Here is a 24036-nt window from a genome sequence, read left to right on the forward strand (position 1 = left end):
ACTACAGAGCGTTCCTGAATACGGCTCCTGTCAAAAAGCGAAGCGTCGCTTTTGTATACAGGAAATCGCTTACTGGTGATGGTCGGCAGAGTCTCTTTGACGAAAGTACCAAAGCACGAGACGCTTCCTTACACCCCGAAGTGTCAGCTCTCAATGTATCGCTACGTGGAACGTCACGCCCATGCGTTGATTTTCAAAGAGATTGGCTTTGACAACTTCTCAGAGAAGGCACAGGTCATCGTGTAACCTGGGGTGCTGTCGGGGGCTTGCGTGTTGGTTGAACAACAGTTGTGTAATCCGAGGCCGTAGGGTGCTACAACTGCCAGAGATATGGGTATATGGCTAAAACTTGCAGGGGAACCAAGAGATGCAAGGTATGTGTGGGCACACTTGATTACAAAGAATGCACCTTCAAGCGCCAACGTGAGTGTGCAAACTGTGCTGGACCACATCCGGCGTCATTTTCAGTCTGCTCTTGAAACTGTTGGCATCGACAGCACAAAGAGAGAGAATTGTAAAAGGGTACCGTAAGATACAAAGAGGTGTAGCGCACAATGCGAATATTGTCGGAGATGTTCCTGCGGCACAAAGAAATCCAAAACAGTGGTGCCGCAACTCTTACTCGGAAGTATTGAAGCACTCAGCACCAAAACATCGCATTGGCCAAGAAGTCCGGGCCCAAGAACATGTTGAAGTGGCACCTTCTGCCAGGCCAGACACAGCTAAGGAGCTACTGAATACCAAAGGGAAGGGTCACAGCAGCTTGCTGAGGAAAAAGTCTTCAAGAAATGCGATCTCGACGGAGACAGCCGGAAACGAGCAAGTCATTCTGTCAATAATCTTTGAAGCTCTTAAAACAATTCTACGATCCCTACCACAAGCAGGTTCTTTACCAGAAGCGATATTGCTGCTAGATGTTAAGCATTTTATCTTGTAGTAATCATGGCTACCGGACTATCTAACTGGTACAAAAGAAGTGTAATATTCTAGTGGAACAGCAACAATTTGAAGAATAAGAGTGGAGATTTTCGGAAATTCGTCGCTCAGCATGGGTTTCCGATTTTGTGTATTTCTGAAACAAGATATCCACTGACTATCGCTTGTCTAATTATGTGGTGTACCAAGCAGTAGGTCCTGCTGCCAAAGGCAGAGTGGTGTTGTGTGTGAGACGCGATATTCCTTGGACACTAGTGCCTACTTCAAAAACAGATGCACCTGAATTTGTGGGATGCAAGGTGAGCTTTGGTAACGTTACTGTAACTGCAGTCAGTGCATACGTGCACACTGAAGCAAAAGTTTCGTACGCAGAGTTGGCTGCAGTGTGTAGATCTGATCATGATCCCATAATTATATGTAGGAATTTTAACGCACACCATGCATTGTGGCGTAGTGAGCGTTGTGATGTAAAGAGACCTGCTATAGTAAGTATATGTGAAGACTATGGTTATGCTATACCGAATGACGGTTCACCGAAGTCCCTACGGGGGCATAACTACTGCAGCGTGCTAGACATTCCTGTGTGCTCCTCTGAATTAGCGGCTGCAGTAAACTGGACTACAGACGCTGATACAAGAGGAAGTTACCACTTGCCAGTATTCTTATATCACACAAAGTTGAAGAAAATGAGAGAGCCGCGCAACAAGAATTAGAAATCAGGCAATCTTTTAAGAACTACAGAAACATCTTGAGCCTTATTATGACGCAGAAACGTATGCATCGAAAATAAAACATTTTCTAACAAAAGCTACTTGTGCAGTACCCATTCCATATGGGTATGCGGGTGTTGACGCTGAGTATGAGTGGTTTCGGGAAATACGACGCCGATCTGAAAGAAGATATCGCAGGTCGGGAAATTTAGAAGATTTCAAGGTTGCACAGAAAGTACATTCTGCAATGCAGAACCAGTTGCAGAAGTTTTCGACCAAAAGGCGGCAAGATTTATGTGCCACTCTTTCTCCATTTACCTCGGTGCCTCAACTGTGGTACATGGTACGTGCCCTCGAACAGCCAATAGTCCACTCGAGACCACTACAGGCTCTAGCGCTGTCTCGAGGTGTTAGCGAACGTGTTATTGCCGAAGAGTTTTGCGATCTAATACTGAGAAATAGACAGGCCGTCCAAACTAGCGAATATAAATCCTCAGCAGAATCAGCTTCGGTGGTTGCAATGAAGTTCTCTGCGGTAAGTTCATCAAATCTGGATAACAGCTTCATACCAGAGGAGCTCCAATACATTGCAAAAGGATCAAAAAGTGGGCCAGTTGGTAATTCATTTTCTTCGATCAGCGAACTGGGAGCGCAGAGAAAACACAAAGGACGAAGCGAGGAACCACACAACACGAGCGCTCGTGTTGTGTGGTTCCTCGCTTCGTCCTTTGTGTTTTCTCTGCGCTCCCAGTTCGCTGATCGGAGCTCCAATACGTGCTGTCTTCAGTAAAATGAACGAGATCACCAAAACCAGGCGTAGTTACATACGCTGTACTTGCTAATTTGTGCGATAAAGGAAAATTACACCTGTCGGACATTTACAATAAAAGTGGGCAAGAAGAAAATGTTCCGGAAAGTTGGAAGATATCAAAAGTAGTACCATTGCTGAAGCTAGGAGAGTGCCCTATGCAGTTAGATTCGTTCAAGCCGCTTAGTTTGGCAAGTTGTATTTCAAAAGTGATGGAGAAATCGATCATTGAATGAATTTACATTAAGACATGAAGACACTACTACCAGAAAGCATAACCGATTTCATAAGAGGAAGATGCACAATCGGCTGCATTTTGGACTTGGTCACAAGTGTCGGAAACCACCGTACGCAAGGGAACATCACTGTCGCTGTATTCCTTGATGTTCACTGAGCATACGACACAGTGAGTCAAGTTCACGTTCTGGAAGACTTGGCGTTGCAGGGATTTAAGGGCAAGATACTACGTTGGATAGCTGACTTCCTGCAGCACCGGCAAATTTTTGTAGTTACGCAGGAGGGCCCAACGTCAAAACACGCTGTCAACCAAGGAGTGCCTCAGGGCAGCGTGTTAAGCCCTTCTCTCTTTAATGCAGTCAAGGTGCAGCATCCGTATAATCTTCCACCTAACATTATATGTTCAGTATATGCTGATGATATAAGTATATTAACGTCGGGTTCATCATTTTTGGATGTCCAAAAAACTTTACAAGAAGAATTGGATCATGTAGACCGTTTCCTAAGAAAACAGGTATGGCACTGAGTCTGGCTAAAACAGCCATACTACCGCTTACGTGAAAAATACTTGTCGATTTCCATATTATTCTGCAAAACCAGCCTATTCAAATGGTAAGAACTCTTAGATTCTTGCGTGTGATTTTAGACCGGAGACTAACATGGTCGCCTTATGTCCAGTCGCTTGGACAAAAAGTGAATCAAGCCATTCGAATCTCCCGGTATCTCTGTGGGGCTGAATGGGGCGTTACTGCAGAGTCGCTATTGGCCCTATATATTGCGTGGATACGCCCCATCGTAAGTAACTCACTGCCTGTGCTGCACAGACTTTTAGCCTCCACGGAAAGGAGGCTTCACTTGGCAAGGAGCTAGAGGGTATGTCTGGGGTTGCCACGGTCAACTTTCAGTGCTTTAGTGTATGCAGAGGCTCGACAATCATCTTTGACAGTACTCCGAGCCAAAGAAACGTCTAGAAATTTATTTAGAATTTTCATGCAACATGAAAGTCATCCTTTATCTGGTCCACTAACACAAAGGACGGCAACGCGACTTCAGGGTAGTGTATCAATATTTCAAGCAGTAGTACCAGGATTTAAACAATGGATACAACAGATCCCGATACAACAGATCAGAACACGAAAGGGTAAGAACAGAAAACCATGGATAAACAGTGACCTCCTGAAACGAATCAAGCAGAAAAACGCGCTTTTTCACAGGTTTCTTGCTACTAGAGATATTGCAATATTGCGTGAATTCAAGCGATTCCGCAACAAACTAAATAGTGACACTAGGAAGGCTAAACTTGCCTATTATGAAGCCACCTTCTCACGTATAAAATCAGAACCGGCAAAAATATGGAAACAAGTTATTTCCTTAACTGGGAGAACAGCAACGTCAAATACACCTAAACAAGTAAAAGTCAACAATATCATTCTGGAGGGTAAGGAACTGGCAAACGCAATTAACCAATACTTTGTAAATGTGGCTGTTTATGATGAAGACTCAACACAATATGAAGATGAAACAAGTAGTTGCATGAACTCTCTCGTACTACACGAAGTATTACCCGAGGAAGTCTACCGATATATAAAAGAACTAAAGACAAACGTTGCGAGTGGTTATGATGACGTAAGGGTGGCTCCAGTTAAAGCTGTCGCATCTATACTTAGCCCCGTATTAGCATATCTGGTAAATTATTCCTTTCTTATTGGAATCTTTCCAACAAAACTTAAGGTGGCCAAAGTTACACCCATTCATAAAGGTGGCAACACTACTGAATTAACAAACTATCGTCCGATATCCGTATTACCTGTATTCTCGAAAATTTATGAAAAATGTATAAATACGCGCCTTATGAAATATCTTGAGAAGTACAATATCTTATCACCGCATCAATATGGTTTTCGCAAAAATAAAACCACGGAAGAGGCACTAATTGATGTAAAAAGCCGCATAATAGAAAATATTGAAAATAAAATGTTCACGTTAGGTGTCTTTCTTGACTTGCGTAAAGCGTTCGATTCTGTTGACCATAATATCTTACTGTTGAAATTAAGCCGCTATGGAATTCGTGGAATAGTCTCTGATTTATTTAAAAGCTATTTATCATCCAGACAACAATTTGTTAGCATAGACAGTAAAAAGTCAGACTATTTAAGCGTAAAGAAAGGAGTTCCGCAGGGGTCCATTTTAGGCCCCGTGCTTTTCCTTTTATATATAAATGATATTACAGAGGTTCAGTATACACCCGAAATTAAAATGTTCGCTGACGACACAAGTATATTCTTCACAGGCTCCACCATTCAGGAAGTAGAAGCTTCGACAAATGTATATCTCTCGAAACTTTCAGGCTGGCTAACAAAAAACAAACTAAAATTAAACACACAAAAAACAAAATTTATTATGTTCAGGCCCATTAACAAGCACATCAGTGATAATATAGTAATCTTGTTTGACAATCAGCGACTCGAACAAGTCAGCACACAAAAATTCCTTGGAGTCTGGTTTCATGAGCACTTAACATGGACACCGCACGTAAATAGTCTCTTGGTAGATCTAGCTCGTTCTGTAGGGTGCTTGAGTAAAATTGCTTTCCTCCTCCCTTCATGGTTATGTAAATCATTATATTATAGCATGTTTTACTCCAAGCTTCTATGCGGAATGCTTGTATGGGGAACAACAACTAAGACCAATTACGATCGAATATTAATCTTGCAAAAGCGCGCGCTCCGTGTAATAGAAAAATATAAAGGTCACCCCAAGGACTTAGACACTCAGCCGCTTTTTCTTAAACATGGAATTCTATCTGCTAGGAAAGTATATAATCTTAAACTGATGCAACACATCCACAAACATAAACTACAGGATTCCTTTCCACGCACTGTATCAACAACATATGGCTTCAGAAATTCTACCCGCAAAACTAAGAAAACACGCACGAACTATGGCAAGCAGGCTATTGATTATAAAATCATACAATTGCTAAACCTTCACGAATCGAATATAGACTTTACTCTGAAACTAAACAATTTAAATGTCATCATAAATCCTTTCTTCTTTTGACTAAAGACATAGTAGATCCATAGGCTTTTATATTTAGGAATACTTGTATACTGAGTTGATTTTTTTTCTTACTGTGAACAATGATACTTAAACAGAATCGTTTGATACCAAAATTGTTTCCTGTTTATGTAAAACATATTCTGAATGTATATCATGTAGAAATAAGCTATGTAACTAAATAAGATATGTATAATGTCACTTATTTGTATATGTATGTTACTGATGTGTGAATATGTGTAATATGGCACTGATGCAGACTGTATCAGGAGGTCAAGACCTCGTCAGGCTATTTAGCCTTTAGTCTTTGCCTCCCGCAGGGAAGTTTTTGTATTTTCCTGCAAATAAACTTTGAAACTTTGAAACTTTGAAACCTTCAAAGCCACCTTGGACGTTGCCACTTCTCAACCTTATCTCTGAAATAGATGGCATACGGAAGAAAGCATATTTGGTGCCTCTAGCAGCGGCACAGATGTTACTTCATCATTTTCATATAATGCATAATTCAATAACGAAGATATATACAGATGGATCATGCACTGAAGAAGCGTCAGCCTGTGCGGTATTTTTAACCGAAATTTAGAAGAAGAAAATATACATATAGTAAGCACCGCTTTGTCTTCCACCCCAAAGGACAGCGCTGGGTTGCTGTTGCTCCTCGTTCTCTAAGGGCGCAGATTTTGGAGGTGTTTCCCGATGACCCCAAGGCTGGTCATATCGGTTTTCAAAAAACCTATGAACGCATCCGCAGTCGTTTTGCCTGGCCTGGCCTTTCCAACTGCGTAGCGTGATATGTTGCGTCACGCTCACTATGCCAATGCCGCAAGCGACCCACTTCCTCCCCGGCCGGTCTTCTACAACCTCTTCCGTGTCCTGATGCTCCCTTCGATGTCATTGGCATTGACCTCTACGGACCGCTACCAATATCAGCTAGCGGCAAGCGCTGGATTGTCACAGCAGTTGACCACTTAACAATGTACGCCGAAACAGCTGCACTTCCTTCAGGATCAGCAGAGGACATTGCCACATTTTTTCTGGAGGCAATCTTTCTAAGACATGGTGCACCACGCATCCTATTGAGCAATCGCGGCAAGGCGTTTCTCTCGAAACTACTCGAACAAGTCCTCCACGCATGTAATACGATTCATAAGACGACATCCAGCTACCATCCCCAGACTAACGGCCTCACAGAGTGCTTCCATCGAACTTTGACCGACATGATATTTATGTATATCAACGCCGACCACAACAACTGGGATACCATCCTGCCATTCGTGACTTTTGCGTACAATACCGCTACGCAGCGCACCACGGGCTATTCCCCATTCTTTCTCGTCTATGGCCGTCAACCAACATCTCCGCTCGACATCTCCTTTTTTGACGTCCCTGTGAACTCGTCATCGTCATCGAGGGAGCACTTAATCTCGCGCCTGGCCGATTGCCGCCGACGCGCCCACCTCAATACACAGGCAAGCCAAGAAGAGCGGAAGACTTGGTACTATAGCGTCCACCGCGTAGTTCACTTCAATACTGGAGACGAAGTACTGTTGTGGACCCCGACACGGGTTCCCGGCCTGTGTGATAAGTTTCACTCACGTTTCATCAGCCCCTACGCTATAGTCGAGCAGACGTCTCCTGTTAACTATCGAGTAACCCCTGTTGTCATGCCTTCCAACGGCCGTTTTCGTGGCACGGAGGTTGTTCACGTGTCGCGCTTAAAACCATTCGTGCGCCGTACACCACCGTCATAAACAGCGGCCTAATTGGCCAAGCGCGAAGAGGAAATTAGTGTAAGCACAATATTGACAACGTTTCACCTTCATCTTTTTCATCTGTATATAATCATCATCACGAAAAACGTCGCCTTCGTTCGAAGGGTTGATCAGGCGATTCGGCCTAAAAAACGCCGTCGACTCCAACGCTGCTACTGTCTCACAATATTATCGCGCAAATCTTTATCGACCACAGCAGAATTGAGGGCTATTTTCGAAGCACTTAAGCTTATCTGCGAGAATTCTGAACAACAAAAATGGGTGATATGCACGAATAGAAAACAATTAAAAATGCGAGATCACTTTACAAAAATGGTGAAATAGCACAATGTATTAGTTGCAGAAACTGTGGAATATACCTCACCACGACATCGTATTTAAATAAAGGTAAATGAAGAGGCTGACAGCCTCGCCAAGAGAGCATTGAACGAACTACGGGATAACGCAATCCCTATGTCTGGGGCGGATATTCGACATGTTATAACGCAAGGAGCTAACCATTGTTCGATGGAGAACTGGTTTGATAGCCCCAAATCAAAGCAATGAAGTTGATCCACACAAAACATTTTTAAACATCAATAAGTTTATTCCAGATAAAATGAAAAAAATCAACAAAGCCAATCCTTGGATAACCAGAGAAATTATACATTTAAAACGTAAACTAAAACGGTACCGAAAAAGGAAGAACAAGGACGCCGCCCTCCTTTTTAAGCTAAGTTCTAAGTTGAAATCTAAACTACGAGAAGCTAAAGAGCACTTCTATTCAACCACCCTTGGGCGCTTTGCTACTGAATCCCCTCACAAATTCTGGCAATTTTTATCAAACAAGGACTCAAGAAGCGTAGATCAAATAGCTGTTGGTGCTCGCATTGTTACAGATAAAAAAGAAATTGCTGATACGTTCAATTCCTATTTCCAGAGCGTATTCTCAAGGCCAGCCACGCTGGGTAATACGCCTTACGTCAACGATAGCAACCAATATATCCATATTACTGTCGAAGGTGTTACTGAGCTGCTCTTACGATTAGATCCTAAAAAATCCGCAGGACCTGATAACATTCCCAACGCATTTCTCAAAAGATATGCAGAGCTCCTGGCTAGATTCTTGGTACAGTTGTATTCTAAGTCTCTTGAAACTTCTTGCCTCCCACTTGAATGGTTGGTTGCCCGAGTGAAACCAATTTTTAAAAAAGGCTCTGTCACCGATTATTGTAATTACCGACCCATATCTCTCACTTGCACAGTTTGTAAAGTTCTCGAACACGTAATTGCTAAACACCTAAATGATTTTCTTGACAACAATAATCTTCTTACTAACGTACAGCACGGTTTTCGAAGAGGTTTTTCAACTGCAACTCAATTAGTAGTTACCGTTCATGAGATGGCACAGGTACTTGACGAGGGCGGACAGATTGACGCAGTTCTAATAGACTTCTCAAAAGCGTTCGATAGAGTTCCACACTCGAAACTAATAACAAAAATGAAAAACTTAGGCATTCCATCACAAGTCGTCAATTGGGTCATTTCATACCTAACTGGCCGCAAACAGTATGTTGAAATTGACGGTGCCTGTTCTCGTTTTCTTGATGTTTTTTCTGGCGTCCCACAGGGTTCGGTCTTGGCACCGGTTCTATTTAACATTTATATTAATGATCTTGGCCAAATTGTGAAGCCCCCTCTACGCCTTAAGCTGTTTGCAGACGATTGCATCATCTTTAGCCACATAGTGTCTGTCACTGACCAGCACGTTCTTAACCGTGCTTTGCATGCAATAACGAAATGGTGCAATAAATGGGATATGATTATAAATCTCGACAAGACAGTTTACATGTGCATCTCCAATAAGAATAAATCTCACTTCATGTATAGTCTTGGCAATTATCAGATTAAACAAGTGGAGGAACATAAGTACCTGGGGTTAACCTTGACGTCCAAACTTAACTGGTCAACACATATAAATAACATATGTTCCTCCGCGAGAAAAAAGTTAGGATTTCTGAAGCATAAATTAGGTGATGCCCCCTCATCGCTTAGACTCATTGCATACAAATCCATTGTAAGACCCACCCTAGAATACGGAAGCATTGTATGGGATCCCCATACTATCACTAATAAAGAAAAGCTTGAAAAAATTCAGAGATTGGCAGCTCGCTTTATTTATAAACGTTTTAGACGTCGCGACTCCCCTTCAGCTATGTTGGAGCTCGCACACCTAGAGCCATTGGCCAACCGACGTAAAAGTGCCCGCCTAAACTTTCTACACCAGCTATATTTTAATAAATTGGGAATCCAGTCGCAAGATTACATAGCTAATAACCCTAGTCGAGCGTCTCGTCACAAACATAGCCGAAGTATTACACCGTTCTTTGCCCGTACAGACCAATACAAATATTCATTTTTTCCCAGAACTGTTTCCGATTGGAATGTTTTGCCAGAGTGTTCACCCTTGCTGTCATCCAATGTATAATGATTGTATACTTGCCTGTTGATTATGTACCCTCACATTTATGTGTCGATCTTGCATCCATACGCATGTCTGCTGGATATGTACATCCCTCTCCTGCTTGGACCTTTCAAGGTTCGCAGTATTGTCCAAATAAATAAAAAAATAAATAAACAGCTACAGATCTCCCACGACACTTAGAGACATTATTTCACAGACTTCGATTGGAAGTAGCACACACAAACAGCTTCTCGCACAAAATACATTGATACAACTCCCCGCAGTGCTATTGTGGTCATGCAGAAGACAATGTTCGCCATATTCTTTTGAAGTGCGTTAAATACACGAATGAACGAGAAAATTTAAGGAACCAATTACCAAGTTTGGACAGACGGCCGCTCGGAATAAAGAAATTACTCGAATTATGGCCTGAGATGCATCATCAGAAAAAGGCGAACATCTTCCTGACAGACTTTTTAGTGGAGACCAGACTAGATAAGCGGCGGTGCTAGACAGCCAGGGATTTACATACATGAAATGTGTTAGTACATATACTGACAGTAGAAAAGGAAGGTGTGCGTGTGAGCAGTTCATGACAGCATGAACTGCTTCAAGCTAACTGTGCGTTGGCATGATATTTCGACTGGTTTCAGAGTGCTATTATGTTTTTTTAGACTGTTCGTTTTTGGGTACTGCTCAGTATTATTCTTTTTATTTCGCTGCAGAAAATCTCCACAGCAAAACAGTTAGTTAGAACAGAAGCACAAGAGGCTGCTATTTTGGTTGTTTCTACTCACGTCCCATGATGCCTCGTTCGGCACAGTCCAGTCTGACGGTGAGGGTCCGCCCACACGCTCGGCCCCTGACCATGTTGTGCTTTCGCACTGGCGCAATCACCGACTGGCTGAGGGGAGCGGGAGGCGAAATACGGTCAGATAAAAGCGCCTATCGTACAAAGTTTCTCATCCAAATGCACAATAAACGATTGAGTATTTCTCTGGAGGCGCGTTTAACTTTCGTGTTATACTGACTCAAAGAAGGAGAGATCAGACATGTTTTTTGTAATACTGCGTTTTCTGGTTGAATCTGCCCTTCGCTCGAGGAGCGGATATTTAAACTGCGCGTTTCCGAACATTTTCATTACCTTGGAACCATTTAGTTAAAGGAGAAATTGGAAACATCGTTTGTTTATGGATGTTACCGAATTGCCCAATTTTCTTAGCAGATGTCTTAGATAGGTAGTAGAACATTGCAAGATCACCAGATCTTTCGCAAAGGCTTTGTAGGATCGGGCAATCTTGGTACGGCTTCCTTGGTTGTTTCACTAGTAGTGAGCAGTTTTTTGGGGTCCGGGCTCTCCTTCGTAGTATATTATGTGTCTGGTATGCCAGCAATGGCATGTAAATGTCTTCACAGGGATGGCTCACTGCTCTCCCATAGACGAGTACGCAGTACTCGAAATCGTTAAACACTTTTTCTATGCACACAGTTTTTTTGTCGTTCATAATTCAGACCTCTTCCTTGTCTACCATAGAAGAGTACCAAGTACTTCATACCATTAAGCATATTTTCTAAACACACAAGTTGGGAACGCTTAGCGCTCTCCAGTAGTACTATAAAGCGGCATACGTTTGCGTGAAATCGTGGCTCCATTGGCAGACGCGTGTGGCGCTCCTGCCTTAAATATACCATATGGCTTATACCGGCGCACGTTGGAATATCCGGCAACGAAGCAGCCGACGTGCTCGACAATTAAGCGCACTCTCCGGGAACCGCTGTGACTACAGCGGTGAGCACATTCGACGTGGTGCGGCTTCGCACACGGTGCTCCGTCACCGCTCGCCACCCGGACCCACGAGTTGCGGCACAGCAGCCACCGCGCCCACTCCCGAAAACTGGATTTTCGAGAGAGGAGCGTGCCCTCCTTCTCCGCCTGCGCATCGGCTGTTACTGCTCGGCGGAATGGGTTCACAGACAGTCAGGACGGGGAGACCCAAACTGCCGTCATTGCCCACAGCCCGAAACACTCCATCACATTATCTTCAAGTGTGATGAGTATTCGGACGTGCGCAGATCACTCCTCGATGCTTACAGCAAACTGGGACTCTTCACCAGCACTGTTGATGTGATTCTCTTTCCCGTGCGCACGCTTGCCTGGTGAAGCGCGCGCAAGCTGCCCTCATCACCTTCCTCAAGACTTCTGCACTATTTGAGCGCTTGTGAACTGAAGAAACATTAGTGCCTCCCCATCGAGGTCTACTGCACTTCTATTAGTGAGTGCTACGGACCACAATTTTTTCTGTTCAGAGATTACGCGCTTCGGCGAGTGCTTCACACACTTTCTACGACGGGCCAATCCAACCCGTTGTCCTCCTCTCGATGACGATACCTCTCCGGCCCTTGGGAGCTTTCCTAGTCAGCTGCGCATGGCGCGTGGGGGCTTGTGAGTCCGTTGCGGAAAGCAGATCGAATGACCCTCACCTCTCTTTTTTTTTCTCTTTTCCAATCTTTCCCTCCCTATATCCTTTATTCCCCATAACCCATTCCTGTGCTGACCTGTTGAGGTCTCCTTGTAAGGAGAGACAGTTACGGGTCGGCACTTTTCTCTTTTTTTCTTCTGGTATAACCACTTATGTATATATTATTATTCGCCCATTGTGGAATGCATAGATTATTAATCGTTATGTATTTTATCACCCAAGCTTTAGATGCAAAGCAGCTGTTGTTCACGACCATGTCCGTCCCTCGGCAACCATTCGCTCCTCCGCTGCGCAAGCGCCAAATGTCCCCTTTGCTTCGCCTGAGCTCGAGGAGGTGGAAGAAGTTGGCAGAGTGTTAACTCCGCTTCATTTCTCCTCTCACGTTTAACTCTCCGCCACAGCTGCCCGCTAGAATTATAATGCTGCGCGTGCTCGCTTCGTTGCCCTATCTTGGCAGATCTGGGTGTTCACTATGCGGTGGGGTAACATAAGCGGTACGCAAGATCTACACAACTCCACACACAAATGACACACACAAATGGAAGCAACAAATGGAACCACAAGTGAACGTCAGCGCTCTTTTGCATGCCCCCATGGTACCCTTCAATGAGAGATGGTGTAATTTTTCAAATGTGAATCATTTCTTAGCAAACTTCGGCGACTTCAAGCGTATCTATCTATCTATCTATCTATCTATCTATCTATCTATCTATCTATCTATCTATCTATCCATCCGACTACGACATTTAGCTCTCCTGGCTGTTTTGATAATGGTATCAATACCAAACTTGGTATGGCATAACATGGCTGTATGAAGAACATATTTGACTAGTCATAACATGAAAACCATGTTATGTGTGTCATGAATGTCATGATTTGCAATTCATGGTCCAGCAGCTCTTGCGGTGGTTTCGTTCACATGGCATGTTGCAAAACTGGTATGGTATGATGCGATTGCATGCCGAACACAAGCGACAGACCCTAACATGAAAATCATGACATGCTAGTCATGTAACAACATGACTACATGCCACGCTCATGATGCGCTCACGGCCGTTTCGCTCGTGTCACTTATTCCAAATTTGGTATTACGGTATGTGAATGGTTGACGAAGGTATGCCTGGTGCAAACATGATAATCATTAGATGCGTGCCATGTAATAACGTGACTACATGTCACGCTCATGATGCGCTGGCGGTTGTTTCGCTAGCTTCACTTATACCTAATTTGGCAATACGGGACATGAATGAACTACGAAGGTATTATACTAGCGCAAACATGATAAACATGAGATGCGTGTCAAATAACAATATGACTACACGCTACGTTCATGATGTGCCTCGTGGCCGTTTCACTAGCTTCACATGTGCCAAACTCGTTATTACGCGATGCGAACGGACAACATAGGTAAATGACATATGCAAACACGACAATCACGACATGCGTGTCATGTAACAACATGACCACATGCCACACTAATGATGTGCTAGCAGCCGTTTCGCTAGCTTCACATGCCAAATTTGGTATTATGTGACGTCAATGAATGACGAAGGTATGTGACTGGTGCAACTATGATAATCATAAGATGCGTGTCATGTGAGAACATGACTACATGCCACAGTCAAGGCGCCAATACATTTCGACATGAATCGGTGCGCGTTCTCGCCAGCTTTCATTTTGTCGCGTCCCGCCAGCGTTGCGGCGCCAGGCAACGGTCCTGCCATATACTGACAGGCATGCGCCGTGCTGCGTCGCTCCGACGCATGCGCGTTTCAACGCATCCGGCATCCCTTAATCATGAAAACAGGGAGACGTATTGTTCTCCGGTTAACACACCGGCGTGAATTTCGCGCCGGTTGCAGTAGGTCCGCGCCGACGGACGCTGGTCGCGCCGGTCACGCCTTGCGTCAGACAATGAAGTGCTCGCGTTTTGCTAACGTAGCGTCGCTGTGCCCAGTGTGCGCGCGTGTTAACGCTACATTGGAGTATATTGGGCCCTCCACGCATCTAACTTGCTCTAAATACATAGATGGCATAGATCAGGGGCGCCCGCGCTGTGGTCATCCCCAATGTACTCTCCAACACATGCTGTGGCAATGCCCTGCGTTGCGCGAGAGCAGCGAGTCTCCCTCTACGGAGGCGGACTGGACTTGTCTCCTCACAAGCCACGACAAAGGATACCAGCTTAGAGCCATCCAGAGGTCCCACGACATAGCCGTGGAGTTCAACCTCCCCGTCCCGTCGTGGGAGTGGCCCACCGGTGTTGCCCCCTAAGGGGGTTGAGCGCTGCCTCCGGATATTAATAAAGTTCTTGGCCTGCCTGCCTGACTGCTTCATAACGCGCTCGCGGCCGTTTTGCTAGGTCAACATATACCAAATTTGGTGTTATGTGACGTCAATGGATGACGAAATATACGACTGGTGCAAACATGATAATCCTGACATGCGTGCCAAGTAAGAACATGACCTCATACCATGCTAATAGCGTGCTCGCGGTCGTTTCGCTAGCTCCACATATACTAAATTTGGTATCACGAGACGTGAATAGATGACGAATGTAGAAGACACATCCAAACATGATAATAAAGGCCCGGAAGTCATGCCCAGCATCATCTACCTCCACCTCGTAACGTTGTGTTGATTTCAAAGTGGCATATCAACCTTTCTTATTCGTGCTTTGCATATCATCGATTCCCACTGCACGTGGGATCTGCCAATTTGTTTTATACCCTAGGCCCACAGCTTCAGTGACTTAATTTAAATCACGGAGTGTCATCGTGAATTGTGCACGAATAAACCATGAAAAACTTGATTTATCCCCCCCCTGATAGAAATCAGTGTAACATTAAAGTGTAAAGTGTCTTTACAGAAATAGTAAATGCTTATTGTACAAATATATAGGAGAGCTTGTAGAATGTCTATTGGTGTTTGACTGTTATAGCATCATTAGACGTAGATTCGTCTATGTTGACGCTTGGTGGCACATTCGTATCCCTACGAGAAGCGCTCATGATCCTATGATTAAATAAACCCCTCGGGTCATAGATGGTGTTGGTGGATTACCAGTGAAACCGTAATCATACAAAGTGGTGTGGCAGCTACAAGAGAGTCACTAACTAAAATCCAAACTTGGGATAAGGTAAAGTCGCCTAGATTATATATCAAGGCCTCCAAACGCCTGTGTCACGTCACACTAGTGAGATGGAGTAGACCATTGGCTTCGACGCATTGGCTTCAGCACATCGTTACGCTTGAAGGCAGTCTCATGTCTTCGTCGAATTAGCCCTGTCTATCAGGTTTAACCTAGCACTGTATATGCTTCGGTACCAACGCAAGACACTTTTAACACAAACAATAAGAATCTTGCGCTGGTTCACCATTCACCGTAGTTATTATAACATCATAGCAAGCGTCATTTGATTACCTTTAACTTAGATTTTTACTGTTAACGTTGTTTTACGGGTATCGTAACATAACATCTCTTAATGTAATTGTGCACGTGGGTTTTTGACACCGGCTGTTGAAAGCAAACTGTACTGCACGAGGTCACATTGGTAGTAGACTTAACTGGCTAAAAAGCGCCAAACAAAATACCGGAGGCAAAAAGTATACCTAATGGGCAAATGTTGAAAACTCACTATTCAAAAAACAGATAAAGCTTGCATATGCATAATTCATATTCTTTTGCATTCTGTAGGACATGGGAATGTCAAGGTTCATTTAATTGGTGTACTATTTAACATAATTGCACCACGCATAATTAATTACCACAGAACAAGCTTCAGCCATCGTGTACTGTATTTATCTGTTTTTTTACCTACCGTGTTTGCAGGACAATTTGGCGAAAACCAAGCCTAAAATCAAATTCTTCTGCACAGTATTTAGGTAAAATATACAGTTATGAAATTCGCTAGCATGCGGAGTTCCGATCATATTAAACTATCATGATGCGCTTAAACGACAAGATTCAAAATGGACAAAAATGATGGTTCGCCGCTTACTTTTTCTAGTCTAGTAACGTTGACGATAGTCTCAGCAGATGACGTGCTTTTTAAGAAACCGCAACGCTGATATCCATGCAAGTCTGTTCAAAGATCTCTAAAACTATCTGCATACGTCTTAAGCCATACAACATTTCAGGGACTAGATATTATTACTAATTCTAACAACTGTTTACAGAACAATTGCTTCAACGCGTACGTCAGTAGACACAATCATTTAAGTGTGAATAGTACGGGCGGAATGGAGAGCTAAGTCCAGAAAAGAAACCTTGGAGTCCTTATATTTACAGTCGATAGGTCTGAATGCTTCAATCTTGGCAGGACGTTGAGCAAGTCTGCAAAACTAGTTAGCATATTTTCTTTTCCTCTTCTGCTTTCATTCAATGTGAAAGCATCATTGCTTCATACAAAGGAGGGGCTTCCATGCGCGCTTTTTTCATATCCGGCGCTTCCTGAATACATGATTGCGGCCGCAATACAGAGGCAGGGCAGATGGGAAACAAGCTGTGAATTGCAGTTCACTTCAATAGACCGTTCTTCGGGATGACTTCCAGCACATTTTTGCTGCATTTATATATCTGTAAGATGTCGTTTTCAAGTAATCCAATGGCAACAAATGCTTTTTGCAGAGCTTAAATACAAGAAAAGGATATTAGGAACACGGCCTACAAAAAAATGCAGAATTTAAATCACGCCTTTATTCTGCAATGCTTGAACTGTAGGAGCACGTTTCAGTGAAGCACGTTGCCAAAAAAAAATTGGCAGCTCCCACGTGCAGTGGGAATTGATGATATGCGAGTGGAAATCGATTATATGCGAAGCACGAATAAGAAAGGTTGATATGTCACTTTAAAATCAGCACAACGTTACGAAGTGGAGGTAAATCATGCCGTACATGTCCTCCCTGTCATGATCATTATGTCTGGATGTGTCGTTTACCTTCATCATCTATTCACGTCACGTGATACCAAATTTAGTATATGCGGAGATAGCGGAACGGCCGCGAGCACGCTATTAGCGTGGTATGTTGTCAGGCTCTTACATGACACGCGTGTCCGGATAGTCATGTTTGCACCCGCCATACATTTCGTCATCCTTTTGACGTCACGTAACACCGAATTCGGTATATGTGAAGCTAGAAAAATGGCCGTGAGAGCATCATGAAGAGCCTAATATACTCCAATGTAGCGTTGATGCGCGTGCTCATTGGGCACATCGTCGCTACGTTAGCAAAACGTGAGCACTCTATAGTCGGACGCAAGGTGCGACTGGCACAACCAGCGTCCGTTGGCGCGGCCCTACGGTAACCGGCGCGAAATTCACACAGATGCGTTACCCACACAAAACTGCGTCTCCTTCTTTTCGTGCCAGAGGGACGCCGCACGAGCTGAAACGCACATGCGTCGAAGCAACGTAGCACGGGGCGTGCCTGCGAGTATTTGGCAGGACCGGTGCCGGCGTTGCAACGCCAGCGGGACGCGACGAAATGAACGCCGGCGAGCACGCACACAGCCTCACATTGAAATGTATTGGCGCCTTGAATGTGGCACGTAGTCATGTTGTCACATGACACAAATCTCATGATGATCTTGTTTGCACCAGTCACATACCTTCGTTATTTATTGACGTCACGTATTACCAAATTTAAATTATGTACACCTTGCAAAACAGCCGCTAGCGCATCATGAGTGTGGCAAGTAGTCATGTTGGTACATGACACGCATGTCATGATTTTTATGTTAGGGTCTGAAGCTTGTGTTTGCCATGCAATCATGTCTTACCATACAAGTTTGGCAGCATCCCATGGGAATGAAACCACCGCAAAAGATGCATGACCTAGAAACGTAAATCATGACATTCATGGCATACATGTCATGACTTTCATGTCGTGACCAGTCAAATATGTTCTTCATACAGTCATGTTATGCCATACTAAGTTTGGTATCGATATCATTATCCAAACGGCCAGGAGAGCTAACAGTCGTAGGTGGATAGATAGATAGATAGATAGATAGATAGATAGATAGATAGATAGATAGATAGATAGATAGATAGATAGATAGATAGATAGATAGATAGATAGATAGATAGATAGATAGATAGATAGATAGATAGATAGATAGATAGATAGATAGATAGATAGATAGATAGATAGATAGATAGATAGATAGATAGAAGTCATAGAAGTTGGCTAAGAAATGCTTCGCATTTCATAAACTCCTTTTTACTCTTCCTATGGTGACTAGATGGGCAATCCCACTTCAAACATTAGCTTCTTCGGTGTCGTTGAAGTACACGAGACCTCGTAATAAAAATGGGCAGATCCCACGCACAGTAGGAATCGATTATATGCGAAGAACGAATGAGAAATGTTGATGTCTCCGTGTAAATTAAGCGCAACATTACGAGGTTGGGGTAAATGATGCCGTACATGTCTTCCATGTCATGATTATCATGTTTGTATGTGTCGTTTGCCCCGCCGCGGTGGTCTAGCGGCTGCGGTACTCGGCTGCTGACCCGCAGGTCACGGGTTCATATCCCGGCTGTGGCGGCTGCATTTCCGATAGAAGCGGAAATGTTGAAGGCCCGTGCGCTCAGGTTTGGGTGCACGTTAGAGAATCCCAGGTGGTCGAAATTTCCGGAGCCCTTCACTACGGCGTCCCACATAATCAAATGGTGGATTCGGGACGTTAAACCCCACATATAAATCCATTGGACGTGTCGTTTACCTGCGCCATCTATTCACGTCACGCGATACCAAAGTTAGCATATGTGGAGCTATCAAAGTGGCCACAAGAACGCTATGATAGATAGATGAGCATGGTATGTTGTCATGTTCTTACATGACGCGCGTGGCAGTATTATCATCTTTGCACCAGACATATCTTTCGTCATCCATTGACGTCACGTAACATCAAAACGTGTGGAGCTAGCAATTACGAGTGGAGCTAGCAAGACGGCCGCGAGTGTATGATCAAGGGCCTAATATATATTCCAATGTAGCGTTGAAGCGCGCGAACGCTGGGCACAACGACGCTACGTTAGCAAAACACGAGCACTCTCTGTCTGACGCCAGGCGCGACCAGCGTCCGTCAGCGCGGCACGACGGCAGCCGCCGCGAAATGCGACATGCTACATTTCGCGCCGATGCGTTACCCAGAGAACACTGCGTCTCCCTCTTATTGTGACGGAAGGATGCCGGACGCGCTGAAACGTGCATGCGTCAAAGCAACGCAGCGCGGCGCGCACCTGCGATTATAAGCAGGACCGGTGCCTGGTGTGGCAAATTCAGCGTGACGCGACCAAATGAACGCCGCCGAGCACGCGCACCACGTCACGTCGAAATGTATTGGCGCCTTGACTGTAGCATGTAGTCATGTTCTCACATGACACGCAACTCATGATTATCATATTTGCACCAGTCACATACCTTCGTCATTCATTGGCGTCGCGTAATACCGAGTTCGTTACATGTGAAGCTAGCGAAACGGCCGCAAGCGCATCATGAGCATAGCATGTAGTCATGTTGTTACATGACTTGCAACTCATGTTTATCATGTTTTCACCAGAATCAAACCTTCGTCATCCATTCATGTCCCGTAATACCAAATGTGGTATAAGTGAAGCTAGCGTAACGGCCGCCAGCGGATCATGAGCGTGACATATTATGTTGTTATATGACACGCATCTCATCACATACCTTCCTCATCCATTCACGTACTGTAGTACAAAATTTGGCATAGGTGAAGCTAGCGAAACGGCCACGAGTGCATCATGAACGTGACATGTAGTCATGTTGTTACATGACACACATGTCATAATTTTCATGTTAGGGCCTGTCGCTTGTGTTCGTCATGCACACATGTCATACCATACCAGTTTGGCAACTTGCAACGTGAACGAAACCACCGCAAGAGCTGCTAGACCATGAATTGTAAATCATGAAATTCATGACATAGGTGTCATGATTTTCATGTTATGAGTAGCCAAATATGTTCTTCATACAATATGTACAATATGTTCTTCATACGTATGTACGTTCTTCATAGGAACATACGTATGTTCATACGTACATACGTATGAAGAACATACGTACATCATACGTACACGTACGTATGTTCTTCATACGTACATATGTTCTTCATACAATATATACAATTATAGATAGATAGATAGATAGATAGATAGATAGATAGATAGATAGATAGATAGATAGATAGATAGATAGATAGATAGATAGATAGATAGATAGATAGATAGATAGATAGATAGATAGATAGATAGATAGATGGATGGATGGATGGATGGATGGATGGATGGATGGATGGATGGATGGATGGATGGATGGATGGAATTGATGGATTGACGGATGGATGGATGGATGGATGGATGGATGGATGGATGGATGGATGGATGAATGGATGGATGGATGGATGGATGGATGGATGGATGGATGGACGGATGGATGGAAGGATGGATGGATGGATGGGTGGGTGGGTGGGTAGGTAGATAGATAGATAGATAGATAGATAGATAGATAGATAGATAGATAGATAGATAGATAGATAGATAGATAGATAGATAGATAGATAGATAGATAGATAGACAGACAGACAGACAGACAGACAGACAGACAGACAGACAGACAGACAGACAGACAGACAGACAGACAGACAGATAGATAGATAGATAGATAGATAGATAGATAGATAGATAGATAGATAGATAGATAGATAGATAGATAGATAGATAGATAGATAGATAGATAGATAGATAGATAGATAGATAGATAGATAGATAGATAGATAGATAGATAGATAGATAGATAGATAGATAGATAGATAGATAGATAGATAGATAGATAGATAGATAGATAGATAGATAGATAGATAGATAGATAGATACGCTCAAAGTCGCCGAAGTTCACTAAGAAAATTTAAAAATAATGTAGCTAATGTTTCGTGAAGTAAGCGGAGGTTTTGGAAACTAATGCCATTTTTTAGGGAAGTCCGTTTGTGATCCTTGCTTTTACACAGTTGTTGGTTTGAGCGAGCTTATTAAACGTATGTAGTTAGGAATACTGCCCTGTACATCATTGGCATCACCACCACCGTGCGCTCATGGTTGCTACACTTGGACGTACGCTGCCTTTGTGTCCGCACCCTTTGCTAATAAATCTCTTAAGAAGCTTACCTAATTTCATATATTTTAGTAATAAAAGTTTTGTTAAGTCTTTCCTGGCACTGGTCGTTCATAATATGCTTATGCATGGCGGGCATTACAGAAAGATTTCAATGGTCTCGGTTAGTTGCTCAAGCGGCTTCAAGGATCGAGTGAAACATAACGAAATACTTGGTAAAACCAAGACTGAGCAGTTATTTCTTTACTGTTCTTTTCTTTTCCAGATTGCACCCTGTGGGTGAAAAATGCAACGCTTTCGGTTCCCGAAGAATGTCATCGACAGTTCACCAAGATCTGCGGGGAAGGCGTTTCGCTTTACGACAAAAGTGCATGCCGCCAGCTGATGGCATAAGTGCATTAAAACAGAAACTTTGTCAAGAGGGGCAACGAGCTAGGTGGTACTAAATTTATGGTGCTATAAAACTATTCATTGCTTAATAAAATAAAAAAACGATCTCTCAGGTCCTGCAGCTGCATTTTCTGTACCTTCATGAGTCTAGAAGAGGAATTCATGTTTACAGTGGAAAACACCACAAAGAAGACGCAGACAAGAATGCACACAGAGTAAGCCCAGACCGTGAATTGTTCGCCTTATAGAGAAACCCGCCAATATAGAGTGAAACTGAAGACTCGGGAAAAGGGAACATATTAAATCTTGTGGTAGCGCCTGCTCCCACCTGCTCATTACTTTAAGCAGAAGTGATTAGTTACGGGGATGGCTGCACTGTTTGTCTGATGGATTATGCGAGGGTGCGCTAACTCATGCTTCATATTTACACTTCATCTCGAATACCTCATATACTTCACGCGCTTTCTGCCCTTTTAGATGCGAAGCTCCTTAGAGTGTGGGTTGTTCCGTCGTCCTCTGTAGAAGCAGCAGTATTAGTAATAGCTGTAGCAGTTGCTGCTGTAGTAGTAGTAGTAGTAGTAGTAGTAGTAGTAGTGGTGGTGGTAGTGGTGGTGGTGGTGGTAGTAGTAGTAGGCGGTGGTGGTGGTGGTGGTGACCAATTCTTGTTAGCTCACTTTGCTCACTTGATGGCATCAAGATTTGCTCACTTGATGGCATTGTGTGTGCTGTGCGGACGTGTTTTCGCGCGCTCCACCTGTTCGGAGATTTCAAGGTCGTGCTAGGTTGTGCAAGGTCGGTTGGTGCAGAAGCAGCGCGCAACGAGAGATAAGTTTCTTTTCATTGCTTTGTGTTTGTGAACACCATTATTATTTTTTGAAACTCCTAATTAATTATTAGCGTTGCGAGTACTGTAGGTGTGGGACACGGGCAACGTTGTAGTGACGTTGATAACGTGAACGGGCTAGGCGGCTGTTTTGAAGGAGGTCGGGGCGCCCGGTCTGGTAGGTGTTCTGTGGCCCGGTTAGTTGTTATAGCTAGAGCCCAACACGAAGGGGACCTAGTGAGAGGCTGCTAGCGAAATGGAACACGTATGTCTGTGGTGTCGGTGGCAGCTTCAAACAGTTGTTGAGGTAGGAGAGTTAACGGAGACGGCTGGATAGCGGGATTAGGGTTGAGCATAGGCCTGTCGGGCACTCGGTCCGATGGTCGGGCGGGCGATGGCTAAGGAGGCTAGGGAAACCACGAGTGAGAGTGAGCTGGTGCAGTGCGAAGAATGCAAGCGCTGGTGCTACTTAGATGAGACCGCATTCACGAGTTACGCCAACGCGCAGAAGGCGAGCTTCGTGTGCAGGCTGTGCGAGGCACTGAAGGCGGCCGTGCAGCGCATGGAGGCTAGCATCAAGGGGCTTCAGGGGGAGCTTAGTACTGAACGGGAGCAGAGGATAGAACTCCAAAAAGAGCTCGGAGCGTCGCGTGAGCGGGAGGAGGCTACCGCCAGCCTACTATAGCAAATAAAGGGCGACCTTCGAAAAGAACGGGAAGGGCGGACCGAGCTAAAGCAGCGGGTAAAGGAGCTAATGGCGCTTTGGCCCGGAAGGCGTGGGTAGCGGAGAAGGCGACAGGCGGGAAGGAACAGGCGAGAAGGGAGGTCAGGGGGTTGCAGTATCTGGCCACAGCACGGAGGCTCCAAGAACATACAGCTCGGTGGCGCAGCAGTCTTCAAGCAGGGCAGAAACACAGGACAGACGGCAGAGAGAGAAACAGGTGAAGCAAACAGGGGCACCATCACAAACAGTAAGCCAGCGATCGGAGCGTAGAAGGGTCCTAGTGGTGGGGGACTCTAACGTGGCCAGGGTTAGGGATGGCGTCTTCAAGACAATGAAAGAAGATGGGAGAGTCAGGGTGGAGGCACAGTCAGGGAAGAGCATGGTGGATGCACTGGCCAAAGCTCAGGAGGTTGTAGAAAACAGCATGGAGGGCGAAAATCTAGTCATTATTCTTGCTGGGCTCAATGATGTGTTGAAGATCAAGGATCAGAACCTTTAGAGAAAACTAGAGTATG

At 44.3% G+C, this 24036-nt stretch overlaps 1 protein-coding gene across 1 annotated transcript in view; it reads left to right on the top strand.

The window, feature by feature from the left end:
* LOC119174219 (uncharacterized) overlaps positions 1-22086 on the top strand; it is a 39211-nt gene extending 17125 nt beyond the window's left edge. The window contains exon 5 of the mRNA XM_037425041.2: positions 21850-22086. Coding sequence (XP_037280938.2) covers positions 21850-21977 — 128 coding nt within the window. The 3' untranslated portion in view covers positions 21978-22086. The remainder of the gene's footprint in view (positions 1-21849) is intronic.
* Positions 22087-24036: the final 1950 nt, after the last annotated feature.

This window comes from Rhipicephalus microplus, chromosome 5 (genome assembly GCF_043290135.1).
Source record: "Rhipicephalus microplus isolate Deutch F79 chromosome 5, USDA_Rmic, whole genome shotgun sequence".
NCBI classification, from domain to species: domain Eukaryota; kingdom Metazoa; phylum Arthropoda; class Arachnida; order Ixodida; family Ixodidae; genus Rhipicephalus; species Rhipicephalus microplus.